General features: G+C 35.3%; 1 protein-coding gene across 1 annotated transcript in view; it reads right to left on the reverse strand.

Annotated features, from left to right (window-relative positions):
• ANO3 (anoctamin 3) overlaps window positions 1–13,524 on the reverse strand; it is a 321,270-nt gene that overhangs the window by 125,698 nt on the left and 182,048 nt on the right. The window contains exons 8-10 of the mRNA XM_058446923.1: window positions 9,825–9,956; window positions 6,620–6,726; window positions 3,741–3,796 (exon numbers count right to left, since the gene is read on the reverse strand). Of these exons, the coding sequence (XP_058302906.1) occupies window positions 3,741–3,796; window positions 6,620–6,726; window positions 9,825–9,956 (295 nt within the window). The remainder of the gene's footprint in view (window positions 1–3,740; window positions 3,797–6,619; window positions 6,727–9,824; window positions 9,957–13,524) is intronic.

Genomic DNA, 13,524 nt, shown 5'->3' on the forward strand with positions numbered 1-13,524 from the left:
ATGGGGTGTTTCGTTTTCTGTTCCTGTGCTAGTTTGCTGAGAATGATGGTTACCAGCTTCATCCATGTCCCTGCAAAGAACATGAACTCATCCTTTTTTATGGCTGCATAGTATTCTATGGTGTATATGCATTACATTTTCTTTATCCAGTCTATCATTGAATGGCATTTGGATTGGTTCCAAATCTTTGCTATTGTGAATATTGCTGCAATAAACATACGTGTGCATGTGCCTTCATAGAATGATTTATAACCCTTTGGGTATATACCCAGTAATAGGATTGCTGGGTCAAATGGTATTTCTGGTTCTAGATCCTTGAAGGATCGCTACCCTGTCTTCCACAATGGTTGAACTAATTTACACTCCCACCAACAATGTAAAAGCATTCCTATTTCTCCACATCCTCTCCAGGATCTGTTGTTTCCTGACTTTTTAATGATCGCCATTCTAACTGGCATGAGATGGTATCTCACTGTAGTTTTGATTTGCATTTCTCTAACGATCAGTGGTGATAAGCTTTTTTTCATATGTTTTTTGGCCCCATAAATGTCTTCTTTTGAGAAGTGTCTGTTCATATCCTTTGCCCACTTTTTGATGGTTTTTTTTTCTTGTAAATTTGTTTAAGTTCCTTGTAGATTCTGGTTATTAGCCCAGATGGATAGATTGCAAAATTTTTCTCTCATTCTGTAGGTTGCCTGTTCACTCTGATGATAGTTTCTTTTGCTGTGAAGAAGCTCTTTAGTTTAATTAGATCCGATTTGTCAATTTTGGCTTTTGTTGCCATGTTTCATCAATACCTAGTTTATTGAGAGTTTTTAGCATGATGGGGTGTTGAATTTTATCAAAGGACTTTTCTGCATCTATTGAGATAGTCATGTGGTTTTTGTCATTGGTTCTGTTTATATGATGGATTATGTTTATGGATTTGCATATGTTGAACCAGCCTTGCATCCCAGGAATGAAGCTGGCTAGTCAGATTTTTAACGTGGTAGTATCTTTAAAATTTATTTCAGATAAGATATTCCAAAAATTGAAGGATTTTTTTTTCAATTCTTTATATCCTCTTTCAAAAATCTGTCAATGGGTTTCCATTTTGGGACTGCGGATTATATGATATGCCTTATAGAGCAGAGTGTTCCCTAAAGGCTGAACTTCTCTGCTTTTATTATCTAAAAAGAGGACAATATATGTGGTGACTATATATTTTCTGAACCAAAATGTGAGATACAAGATATGAAAAAGTCTTTCTCCTCACTCCAACGTATGGCTCTATCTTTATGAAAGTTTGACAAAAATGTAAAGCAAGTGGAGTTATGTCTCAGTTTTCTCACCTAGATGACAGAAGTAATAATAATAATACCCAGTATAGAGGGGTTTTACAAGAGTCAACTTAGATAATACCTATAAAGTGCCTGGCACATGGAAAGTATGCAATTAATGTGAGTTATTTTATGCATTTGATATATTGTGGCTCTTGAAAAGTGCAAAGCTCATCAGAATATTCCTTGACAACCAGGACGATGAGCTCCCATAAGGAAAGAAGACACCTTGAGTCATAGCTCACAGGTGCCTCAAGGTTGCCATGACAGACAAGTGGATGCCACTCCTGGCTCCCTGATGAAATAGATACATTAATTAGGGAAGAAAGGAGGTACCATTTCAGTGCAGGCCTAAAATTGTCTTCCCAAACTAGCTCAAGGTGTTTAAAGCCCAAAGATTAAAAGGCTTTTTGGGTTTCAGATGCTAAACTTTAGAATATTTAGGGTATCTTTTTTTAACTCTGCTCTATAATCTCAATCAGCTACATCATTCTGGTCTGACAGTGACATGCAGTGGGCTGCAAGAGAAAACTGACCGAAGTGATTACTCTTGCTCTTTCATGTACTTTCACACCTTTGTGAAGTATTACGTACACTCAGTGGTCCCTGCCATCCCCATGACTGGCCTCCTCTGACCTACACACATTTCCTCTCTTTCCACTATTCATAATTGATAGGATTATAAATTCTATCAATATCTTGGACAAACTCTTGTGTGTGTGTGTGTGTGTGTGTGTGTGTGTGTATTTCTCTTGTTCCCTTTATTTTTCCTTTTCACACCAAACTCCACAAGACATTTCTTCTTCTTCCCTCTAGCCACTGTCCTTTTTGTAAGTAAAAAACAAACCTCAACTACAGGTAAAAATCAGAGATTGGCACTTGTCTACTGCATTAAAGAAAAAGAAAAAGGAAGCCTAGAATTGTGCACTATCCTTAATCAAATTGCAGTCAAAGCCATTGACTCCACTTTCCTCCTAATAAGCCTTATTTTTCTTACCTCAAGTAGTAGCATTTAAAATCAACAGAAAATTCCTGAGCCCATTTTATTGACCTTCTAATTTACTTTCTTGTATTTCAACAACATTGTTTTCTGTTCTTTTCATGTATTTATTCCATATATTAATATTTCATCCAAATTACAAGCACATGTGGGAAGATGATAATTACTTATAACTTATTTATAATAAGTCCCAAATTTCACATAAAAAACCTGTCAAATGAACTTTCAGAACGCAGTCTAATTATGTAGAGAAAATTACCTAGACAGAGAACAAATTAAAACTTCCTTTGCTACAGAGGTTCTCCTTGGGCCTTAAGTTTGCCATTCTGAACACTTTACCATTTATTATGTGCTATCTGATACAGTGTTTAATTTCTCTGAGCTTTGTTTCTTCAGCTGTAAAATAAGAATAATAAGATTTACCCCTCCAGGGTTATGTTCAGAATAATGGGAAAATACATGCACAAGGCCTGGCACATTAAATACACAAACATATTTCCTGTTATTATGTCTATTCTTACTGTAAGTATGTATACCATAATGAATATAAACATTGGAGTTTGGCTTCCGGTGCTCAAAACTGTGCCTTTGATATCTAACCTTTCTGTACCTCAATTACCTATATACAAAACAGAGTTAATATTATTGTATATCTCAAAGGGTTGTTGCAAGGATTAAATGAGATAATCCATATAAAACATTTATGTCACTGCCAATAGCAAGTACTCAATACATTTTATCTACTATTGGTCATACCAGACTGCAAATTCCTCAGCCTTGTATTATGTACTGTAAGTCCTCAGGCATAAATTTATAAATAGAAGTGTGATAGTCTTTGAAAGTTCAGAAGTGAAACCTGTAAAGACCCCACTCTTACCTTAAAATGTGAAATTGCCTTAAAGAAAGAGGTCAGGGAATAAAAGTTGGCTCAAATATCATTTACAGTGGACAGGGTCCACTGCAGCTTAGAGCAGGCATTTCTATTTAAAACCTGTAGGGAGGTAATAATCTGATAAATAATTGAGGAGGTAATTGGCTATAGGTTTTTGTGGTGGATTTTAGATTTTCAAGTATCCCAAAGTAGTAGGCACAAACCAGGAATCTTCTCTAGTTGGTATGGTGCGGATCTCAAGTTGGATCAAGCTTGGAGCTCTGTACTGGAGCAGAAGGCAGCAGCCATAGTGTCCAGGAGTGTTCCCGCTAAGGCTGGGATTCCCAGTATTGGGCAAATTGAAGACAGGCTTTGAGTCAGAGGAGCCAGTGCACAGCCACAAAATTACAGTGGGGAGACAGAAGGCCCATGGCTACTTGCAGACTGAATCCTCCTGGCAATGGACAGCTAGATTCAAATGCAAACAACAGGACCAAGCATTGAGCATGAAAACCCTGTTTATAAAGCGGAAACTGTATTTCAAAATTACCTCATGTGGTGGAAACGCTGCTATGTATGAGCCATTGTTTATAAGTTTACGGATACCTGCAAAGAGAAGAAAAGGACAGTTCTTGAGTTAGTTTCAATGAAACAGTTCCTCTGAAGCAACACAAATGTATGGGGAACAATGAATCAGTTAAAAAGTTTAAGATAACCCAAATGACTTCCATAGCCACATCACCTATGAGGACAGTGAGATTGTGAAAGAAACCTGATACTGCATCTAGTTATGTCTCATGATATTAGTAAATGAAGATTTGCAAGTTGCCACATGGTTTTACTTTACCCTATCATAAAATATTGGGCATTTAACCCATTTATTTAGGATCATGTGACCCAGAAGCAACTTTTTTTCTCCAAATAACAAAGTTGGTCAAGAAAGAAGAGAAATTCTATATCCCACCCAGTTACCGTCCCCTACTAGAAAAAAAAAAAAAAAATCTCAAAAGGATATTGGTATCGCGAAATACTTAACTGTATAATACCAAACCAAAAAGACATAAATAGCAATATGAGACACTTATTAAAATCTCCTCCCTCTCAACGAGGGTAGAGCGAAATGGACACTCTCATATACTCCTGGTAAGAACAGATACTGAGTGAGCAACTGTTGTTGCAATATTATTTATATCAGTAAAGAATCAGAAATAATTACATATCCAAAACAGATAAATCATTTAATTTTTATAGTACAATCAATTATAATAGGTACTTAGTAAATAATAGTGATTTGATGAGTTTTATTATGGAATATTGTACAGCTATTTATAATAATGTTTTCGAAGAGTAATTAAAGGCTTGAGAAAATATTCATAATGGTAATTTTAAAAAAACCTGAAAACTATAAACGCTTAAACGTCTAATTTATATGTACATCTAATTTATATGTACACACACATAAATTTATATACACATATACATAAACTTAAAAATGTATGTGATAATTGCAGTTAGTAATAATTTTAATTCTTCTGTATTTACTACAAAGGGAATGATACCCTTATACTTATTTATAATGTCATAATTATTTCAAAAGACTACAAAACAATATAGTAGTAACATTTAGACACATTTTCAATTTATATTCTGGATTTCATTATTTTCAGTTCCTTTTTTTTGAGACAAGTTCTTACTCTGTCACCCAGACTGGAGTGCAGTGGCATGATCTCGGCTCACTGCAACCTCCACCTCCCGAGTTCAAGTGATTCTCTTGCCTCAGCCTCTCTAGTAGCTGGAATTACAGTTACCCACAATTGCGCCTGGCTAATTTTTGTATTTGTAGTAGAGACAGGTTGCACCATGTTGGCCAGGCTGGTCTTGAACTCCTGACCTCAGGTGATCAAGCCACCTCAGCCTCCCAAAGTGTTGGGATTACAGGCTTGAGTCACTGCACCCAGCCTATTTTTAGTTCCCTAAAAATTACTTACTAAATTTATTTATTTATTTTTGGTGAAGTTTACGTATGTGAGTTAACTGTTTCGAATGCTCAGTAATAAATAAATTATTAATCAGAAGAACAACAGTCTGAAAGTTTTTCTTTAAAAAGTGGCTGTCGGCCGGGCGCGGTGGCTCACGCCTGTAATCCCAGCACTTTGGGAGGCCGAGGCGGGTGGATCACGAGCTCAGGAGATCAAGACCATCTTGGCTAACAAGGTGAAATCCCGCCTCTACTAAAAAATACAAAAAATTAGCCGGGCGTGGTGGAGGGCGCCTGTAGTCCCAGCTACTCGGGAAGCTGAGGCAGGAGAATGGTGTGAACCCGGGAGGTTGAGCTTGCAGGAGCCGAGATCGTGCTGCTGCACTCCAGCCTGGGCAACAGAGCGAGACTCCATCCCCCCAAAAAAAAAAAAAAAAAAAGTGGCTGTCTTGAAACATAGTGTATTTTACTTATATAGCACTCAATTTTAATAAAATAAGTAGACATTGGTACAAGTTTTTGCTGGCTGTCAACTTTTTATTTTCAAGGCTTTTAGGATGTGACTAATATTTGATCCCTTCAAGCATCTTTTGTCACCCTTATAATTAAAAGTATATCTTGTTTGTTACCTATTGCTTTCTGCTCAGCTCTATGTAAATTTTGCAATTTTATTTACTTTTTCTAGGTGAAACATTCTCAAGTTTATTTTGTATCATACATGTTGTAGCATACTGCTAAACATTTAAACAACAAAGAAATTTAGAAAATTAAAATTAGCTATTATTTCACCTTCCAGAGGTAACCTCTAAAGTTTCTTACATATTCTTCTAGAGTTTTTGCCTTTTTATGTATGTGGGTTTAAGAAATGAAATTACACGAGACATATAGTTTGTGGATATCTTTTGGAGTTGATAAATAATGAACTCATAACCAATTTACCATCTCCCTGAGTATAGGGATTATGTCATGTACTTTGTAGAACAGATGCTTGAAATTTTTATGTTAAAATAAGAGTAAATAAACGTCACGTAACTTTTAATGAATGTACAACACGGACACAGCCTAACTTATTTTTCAGTCCCTAAGCATAGACATGTAAGGTATTTCCAGGTAATTCTATTACAAACAAGCCCATGATGAACAAATTTCTGCATATTTTTGTCATTCAAAAGTCTGATTATTTGAGGGGGATAAATTTCAAGAAATAATATTTCTGTTTCAAAGTGTTTGCACATTTCACATTTTGATATCTATGACCAAATACTCTCAAAAAAGTTTTTTTGTTTGTTTTATTAAAAGGCTGAAAAATGGAATGTTTATAGAGTGTGTGTTCAATATGTTATACACATCTATTTAATGAATTAAAGCAAAGCTACAGCTGTTAAAAAACATTAATTCTGGGTATAAATAGTAACAGCAAGTTCTACTCTGTTATTAATTAATGTTCTTACCCACTTTTGATATTCCATTTTCATATTTGGTGCGTTCCAGCATGTGATAGACTATTCTGCTTCGAGTAGCATTGCTGAAGAAGGTGTCTTTATTATTTATTATGAAGCTGTTAAGATGAGGGGATTGGTTTAATATTCAAAGCAGAATACAGAATCCAGTTACAAGTTCCATTAAAGCTAATGCATATGAAGCACAGTAAATCAGAAGGGAAATCATCCTCTTTAAAAAAAAATTGACAGAGAAAAAGAATTCACTCATAAAAAATACAAGGCATTATCAAATATTCACGTTGTTATTTTCTTTCAGTTTATAAGGAACTCTAAGTGTTCCTCTTTCTTATTTCACATGGAACAAGGAGAGAATAGATAGCCCATTGGCTCCCATACATTTTATACTACCTTAAGCAATGTATTTCCAAATAGAACACATCAAAAATTGATGTTATCCCCCATACCACGCTTTCCAATGCAGCTTATCTTGTTTTCAGAGCCTTAACAATGAAAAATCATCCTACCTTTACCTTGATGCTCTATTATTGTCCCCATGGGAAGAGTAGCAATGAAGAACCATTTGAGAGCCAATGATGTAAGAGCAAAAGCATGAGCTCAAGAGGAATGGAAGGGTCTGTTTCAGTATTTACTTTATAGTATGCTGGCAATCTTGAAAAAATGGAAGTGTCCTGGGTCTTGCTCAACTTCCGACACTTTCTATCTATGTAAGTGATACTCTATCTATGTAAGTGATAAATCACCATTGTGTCAAGCACGTAGTCCTGAATTAGTATCTCTTCTATGATAGTTGCTTCATCTACACTCTTCATATTCAAACAGATGGCAAACTGTTTAACTTTTCTGACTAAACTGTCTCTCTCCAGCTTTTGTTCTGGGTCTCATTGTCTCTTGCCTAGATTATGAGTAGAACATCCTCCTAACTTGCCATGCATTTTCCCACCTGACTTTTAACGCACAGCTCTGATTCTTAGATCACTCCCTTTTAGTGTGCCAACAGCTTTCCTCTATAAGCATCATTAAATTTCTTATTTTCCTCCAAGGCTCTCAGTACTCGCATTCCAACCTACTCTTCAGTCTTATGTCTTCAGTTTTATATGTCTAACGGCTCTGCCTTCTTTTACCCAATCATCTGTCAATTTGTATAATTATTAGGTTGGTGCAAATGTAATTGCAGTTTTTGCCATTAAAAGTAATGGTGTACCAACATAGTATCAACACCTTAAAATCCCATGTTTCTTTTCCTTTATATTTTGCTCTGTTTCTTCTTCTCTCCCCATGCCACTCCATATTTTTACCTGACAAAAAGAGCTATTTTCTTTGAAAAGGCATCCCAGATCCTCTCCTTTGGATGTGCTGCTCTCTCTCCTACAAAATGTGCATTTTATTTCCGTCTTTCTTAATACATTGACTTTACTCTGCATCGTTTAAGTTAATATGCACATGTGGCTATTTTGTTAGACTCTGAATTCCTCCAGTATTCTTATCTCTGTACTTGGATGCACCAAATTCAGGGTCCTGTTAATTGCAGGTAGCAGAAGGAATGTCCACCTGCCTCTTTCACCATTAAATTGTTTCAGCATTCCCTCAACAAGTAATTTTTAAGCAGATCAATTCAATTTTTCATGGAGTTACATTATAGAGAGATGAAATAGCTGATGCATAAGTAAAAAGTAAATAACATAATTTCAGATAAATGAAACAGTATACTGGGATACAAAATGACTGGGACAAGGGCACTTTGGGTCACATTTTCAGAGCCGGTCTCTCAGAGGTGGTGATGTTTGAGTGGGAGCTGAATGACAGGAAAGAGTATGCCATATGAAGATTTGGGGCAGAGCATGGCCAACAATGAGAACAGCAAGAACAAAGACTCTGAGTTGGGACTAAGCTTGAGCTTTCAACAGATGGAACCAAGGCTTGTATGGCTGGAGTGAGTAAATGGTGGAAAAAATTGCAGAAGATGGAGTGAAAGCGCTGCGCAGAAACTATGGCATCTATGCCCACATAGTAAATAAAAAGATATTTGAATTTTATTGGAAGTACAAATGGGAAGCTGTTTCAGAGTCTTAAGCAAGGTGGTTGTATGATGAGGCTGATATTTTCCAAAGATTACTCTGGTTTCTTGGTTTTAAAAAAAAAGAGTAGAATGTTTTTCGTTTGGTGTTATCACAGATCCTTAAAGGTCCTGTAAAAGTGCAGCAAAAAGCTGAAAAAGCTTCCATGAAACTTTGACCTCTCTCTAAAGCCAACAGTCATTTGGAATTTTACTTCTTCTGCCACTACAATATCATTGGAATTAGAAAGCATGCTTCTAGTTACACCTCCAAGAATAAGTAATGAGATAAATAGACTACTGGGAAAAGGAGGGTTTCCCATTGATTGATGGCTATGTTACATGTTTGGTGGTCTGGAATTCTGTTTCAAACACCCTTTCAATTTCCTACATCCCAGAATATAGCTCAATTCAGAATGGCCTATAGCAAAGTAGGCCCTACAGCTATAGTCCTTTAATACATCATGCCTTTTCCTATCTTTATGTTTACCCCAGTTAATTATAAATTTACAGTTTTGTCTGCCTCATTAGACTGGGTGTACCTTGAAGATAGAAACTGTATCATAAGTTCCTTTATATACACAACCTGTGTGATGTAGAAACACAATAAATACCAGTTGAATGAAAACATGAATAAATAAACAGGTATGTATGTAGGCAGGTAGATGGAGACAGAGTAATGCAACAAATCTCTTTAAAAATTCTCATTCATTTTAGTTTAATAAGATTGAACTAAAATAGATAGCTTAATTAATAAATATATGTTAATTGAAGTAATTATAATTTGTTACAGCAATCTATTACTCAAACATGCTAGTTAACAGTAATCCTATTATTAACATTATTGTTATTTTAACTGAGTCACAACTACAGTAATTATTTTTAAAGTGTTAGAAACTAGACCATAGGTCTACAATTAATTATACACTACTGAATTTCTCTAAATCATCAAATTGATAATGAATTAATAACATTCACTTAGTGTTGTTTATAAGTTCAGTGTGTATTTTAATACAATGATAAGTTCTCTGATGTATTTGGTAAACAATGGAAATGGTCCCAGGTGTTTTTATTCTATAAACAAGCCCCACATCATAAAAGGTACAAAGGCAGGCACTATGAAAAAAGAAGGGAACTCACTGGTGAATCCGCGCACGGCTGAAGGGGCCAGTATAGCAGTCTGACTCCTCTAGGTCTGGAAAAGCTGACTTGTCAAGAACCATTGGGTTTTGGGCCATCCAGTTTTTGATTCTTCTAAAATAAGTTTGCATCCTAGAATGAAGTCACATTTTAGAACTAGATTAGGTTGTATTCCAAAGCCGTGACTACCTTCCACTACAATTCTCTTAAGTACTAAAGAAACTTCTCCGAAAAGAGATACACAAACCTACACACACCACACATACACATGCATTGCTTCTGTTTCCACACAAAAGAAGAAAATAGCAAAACAAACTAAATCTTGCAGTTGTTTAAACTCTTTCAGGACAACTATCTTATCCTCATGAAAAAATAAAATAATTGTGGAAAAGATTTCAGAAACAGGATACATAAAGATGGTGGTAGGAAAAAGGTTTTTTGTTTTTGTTTTTGTTTTTTTTTCTTTGAGACAGAGTCTCGCTCTGTCACCAAGCTGGAGTCCAGTGGTGCAATCTTGGCTCACTGCAACCTCCACCTCCCAGGTTCAAGCAATTCTCCTGCCTCAGCCTCCCGAGTAGCTGGGACTATAGGTGCGCACCACCAAGTACAGTTAATTTTTGTATTTTTGTATTTTTTTTTTTTTTTTAGAGATGAGGCTTCACCATGTTGGCCAGGATGGTCTCGATCTCCTGACCTTGAGATCTACCTGCCTTGGCCTCCCAAAGTGCTAGGATTACAGGCATGAGCCACTGCACCTGGCCAGAAAGAATTTTTTTTTAAAGCAGCAAAATATATATTTATTAAAACGGTGTGTGTATACATGTATGTAGACAGATAGATAGATAGTACTCCCTGCTTTTTTAAAACAAACAGCATTGTTGCTCTAGAAAAGTGGAAACTGAAAATAAATAAATGACTGTGACACATTCAGTGGCACTGGAAATCATAAGTGTGGTAGACAGCAAAATTTTAAAGTCAAGCAAAACTGAGTTATAATTTACTGCACTGTACTAGCCATGTAAACCTGTACAAGTTATTTAACTTCTTGCCTCGGTTTCCTCACTCATAAGAGTAATGCTTACCTTACTGGAGAGTTGCAAATTGGTGTTTTATTCTAGACTTGGTAATTAACAATGTGGAACACTAAGGCAAACAGCCTTTGCGGGACTTTTAAGATTCTCAGGGGCATGGGAATAACTTGATTATCTTGTTAAAATGCCGATACTAATTCAATAGGCCTGGAATGGGGACTGAGATTCCACATTTCTACATAGCTGCTAAGGGACACTCATGTTGCTAACCACTGACTATTTTGAGTAACGGGTTTAGCATAGACACCTGGCACATACCATTTGGACACTGGGAAATCTGACATCAGGATACTTTGGCTCCAGCCTTAGATTATACTCATAACCTAGTTCTATTATAGTATATATACTTATTGAAATCAGATTTACTTTACAAAGAAAATAAAAACAGAAGAAAGCTATTGACTCCAGAAATTGACTCTGAAAGTCTAAATTCAGAGTTACTGTAATAATAGCTGTGTTTAATAACACATTTGCAATATTTACACACTATGAGTTTCTATCTGGGGAAATTTTTGGCTTCTTCTGCAATAGTAAGTCCAAGTAGCAGGATAGAATATTTTTCCTACATGAGTGTTAAATATAACACACCTCAATATTTCTTTGGCCAACTCTGCTCGAACTTCAGAAAAAAAATTAGTATAGCAATGGGCAGGCAGCAAATATTTTATCTCAGGAATTATTTCATTCAAGTCTATTATGGTAAAATTACCATGTGTAATTTGAAATAATAATCAAATCCTAATGCAAGGTTTAGTATGTGAAAGTCTGGATTTTTCCTTTGCCAAGTAAGGTTATTATTTAATTATCAAATCATTTTTGGTTTTAGAAGAATCAAAACTTTTTTTTCTAGCCTAAAATAATAAATAACATAGTATTTGAGGTGTTCACTTTTCTTCTTGTCGTTACAAAGACAGCCTTTAAAATAATAAAATATCACCTCATTGGAGAGGCTGATGTACAGACATGTAGAAAACATTGACTAGACTGCACAGAAATTACTCAAGCTTTTTAAATTGAGCATAATTGAAAAAAAGCAACGGGGTAGGAGTTGGAAGATGAGTGTTCTAGTGCTGAATTTGCTGGTCACTGAAATTGGGCTAAACATTTCTAATCTTTGAGCTTCAGATTCCTCAGTTCTAAAGAGAGGGAGTAATTCCATCTGATCTCCTTCATTAGGAGGCTGGGAGGATCAAATAAAAGGAGGCATTCTAATTACACTTAGAACATGCTGACAGGCTACAGCACCCAACGCTCTAGTAGCTCTGACAACATCATAAACAAAGTAAGTATAAATGTGAATTTTAAATAGTTTTAAAATAAATAGAATAAAAAGGTTTTCAGACCATCATTTGTGAGGTGAACAGAAAACAAACAATATTATCACTTTAGGTTTTCACATACACTTCCTGTGAAGGAAGGGGTAAATGGAGTCTAATAGTGAAATATGGTTGGCCTAAATTTGAATACCAGGATGCAAGGATCTAGCTTATTAATTTCTTTGACCCTCACTCAGTTTTGCTTCTCTTAATTGAAAAGAAATATTTTGAGAATTAAATGAATATTGTCTGACACCACAGTGCATAGAACATAGTAAGCACTCAATACATGTTTATAATAATAATCATATATGATTTATACTACTAAAAGTACCATCACTATGCCACCAATATAATCTAATACATTATTTACACTCTACTAAAGCTTTATTGTGTTGGACACCTTGCAAACTCAAGATATCATGGCACAATGCAAAAATAGAGCTTTAGGTTTATTTGCTACAATCCGGGAGAACCTAAGAGAATTCTATGAAAATTGAAAATAAGTCTGGATTAAAGGTTCAAAGGAACTTGATTGAAGCACAAACTCTGCCAAACCAGCTGTGAAAGCAGGGCATGAGGTGTGTGGGTGGGGATGGTAAGGGAGTCTTTTTTTGTTTTCTGATCTGCAAAACTGGCTACTCTCCTTTCTGCTTCCCTTGCAGAGTCATTTTTAAGATGCTTTAATAATTGAATGTGAAAATGCTTTGCGAATAAAAAATAAATTGCAGTGATAATAAAACTAACAATTTCTTCTCAACCTGCTGGACAAGTGATGATCCTCAAAAGCTGGACAATTGCCTGTACATTATTTATCCCCTAATACGTACCGACCAAAACTAAGCATGTGAGAAAAATACCTTTCCCACTTCAAGAAAAGAAAAGCACAAGTGAAACTAAATGGCCAAGTTTAATTTCAATTTTCCACTTTTCAAACTGTCTACTGATTGAGTTTACAAATTTTGTAATTTTTTTCAGTTTAATGATATATAATTTTATAGACTCCTTTTCTATTTATTCTCTACCCCTCCCACATGAATCCACAAAGACATAGAATAAAGAGAATTACTTATTATAAGTAAAATGAAAAGGGGAGGGCTACAGTAAGGTTCAAGATATTTTAATAATCATTTGGAATAATTTGATAACTGAATTTTCATTTTATGAACTTACACAGAAAATAAGAAACATAAAAGACAAAACAAGTAATGACATAAATAGTGTTCATTTTTCTAGTTTACTTTTAAATTTGACCAAAACAGAGAAAAGAAAATTTTTTAATTATTAAAAATG

This window comes from Hylobates moloch, unplaced genomic scaffold (genome assembly GCF_009828535.3).
Source record: "Hylobates moloch isolate HMO894 unplaced genomic scaffold, HMol_V3 SCAFFOLD_11, whole genome shotgun sequence".
In the NCBI taxonomy this organism is placed as follows: Eukaryota; Metazoa; Chordata; class Mammalia; order Primates; family Hylobatidae; genus Hylobates; species Hylobates moloch.